This window comes from Tupaia chinensis, unplaced genomic scaffold (genome assembly GCF_000334495.1).
Source record: "Tupaia chinensis unplaced genomic scaffold, TupChi_1.0 Scaffold000612_1, whole genome shotgun sequence".
Lineage (NCBI taxonomy): Eukaryota > Metazoa > Chordata > Mammalia > Scandentia > Tupaiidae > Tupaia > Tupaia belangeri.
Window position 1 is genome coordinate 1550524 of NW_006160131.1, and position 673 is coordinate 1551196.

The following is a 673-nucleotide window of genomic DNA, read 5'->3' on the forward strand; positions in this document are numbered from 1 at the left end:
GCTGCTCGCGGGCGGGACCCACGGCCGAGTGAGCCGCCCCCTTTTGTACGCCCGGGTTTCCAACCTTCTCAGGCCCCCTTCTTGATCCTAGGCCCATGGGAGAGGTCCCCTCCGTGTGTGACAGCCTGCACAGAGTGGGTGGCCTCTAGGGCCTTACTTCCTCTCCAGCCCCTCCTTCTCAACCGAAAACGATCCCCTCTGCCAAGCTCCCCTGTGGCTATGAACCCACAAACCCAGCCATCTCAGCCCAAGTGGGCCCTCGCAGCTCTGCTCCCTCCTGGTCACACTGGGCGGCCCTGGGGGCCTGCTGAGCACCCCACCTCCTTCCCCTGGGAGCTGAGGCCGCTCCTGAGAAGTCGGGGCTGATGCGTGGAGGTCTCCAGCAGGGCCAGGTCCCCCAAAGAGAGAGACTGCATGCAGACCCACGTGGGCCCCCAAGTGTGCAAGGCTGAGTGTGAGCCCCCGAGTGTGCACGGGCTGGTGTGTGAGCCCCCGAGTGTGCAAGGCTGAGTATGAGGCCCTGGACGGCCTGTGAGGTTCTGAATGGTTTGAGTGTGTCCCCATGAAGCAGCTGGTCCCCTGGCCGGGGCATCCCTTGCATGCTGTTGGTTGTTCTTCCCCAACTCTTCCCCCACCCACTGGCCAGTCCCAGCCCTGTCCTCTACCTCCCCCA

The 673-nt window shown here is 64.5% G+C and overlaps 1 protein-coding gene across 1 annotated transcript in view; it reads left to right on the forward strand.

The window, feature by feature from the left end:
• Nucleotides 1-149, forward strand: part of GPRIN1 (G protein regulated inducer of neurite outgrowth 1) — a 3623-nt gene extending 3474 nt beyond the window's left edge. Inside the window, exon 3 of the mRNA XM_027775897.1 lies at nucleotides 92-149. Coding sequence (XP_027631698.1) covers nucleotides 92-149 — 58 coding nt within the window. The remainder of the gene's footprint in view (nucleotides 1-91) is intronic.
• The last annotated feature ends 524 nt before the right edge of the window (nucleotides 150-673 follow it).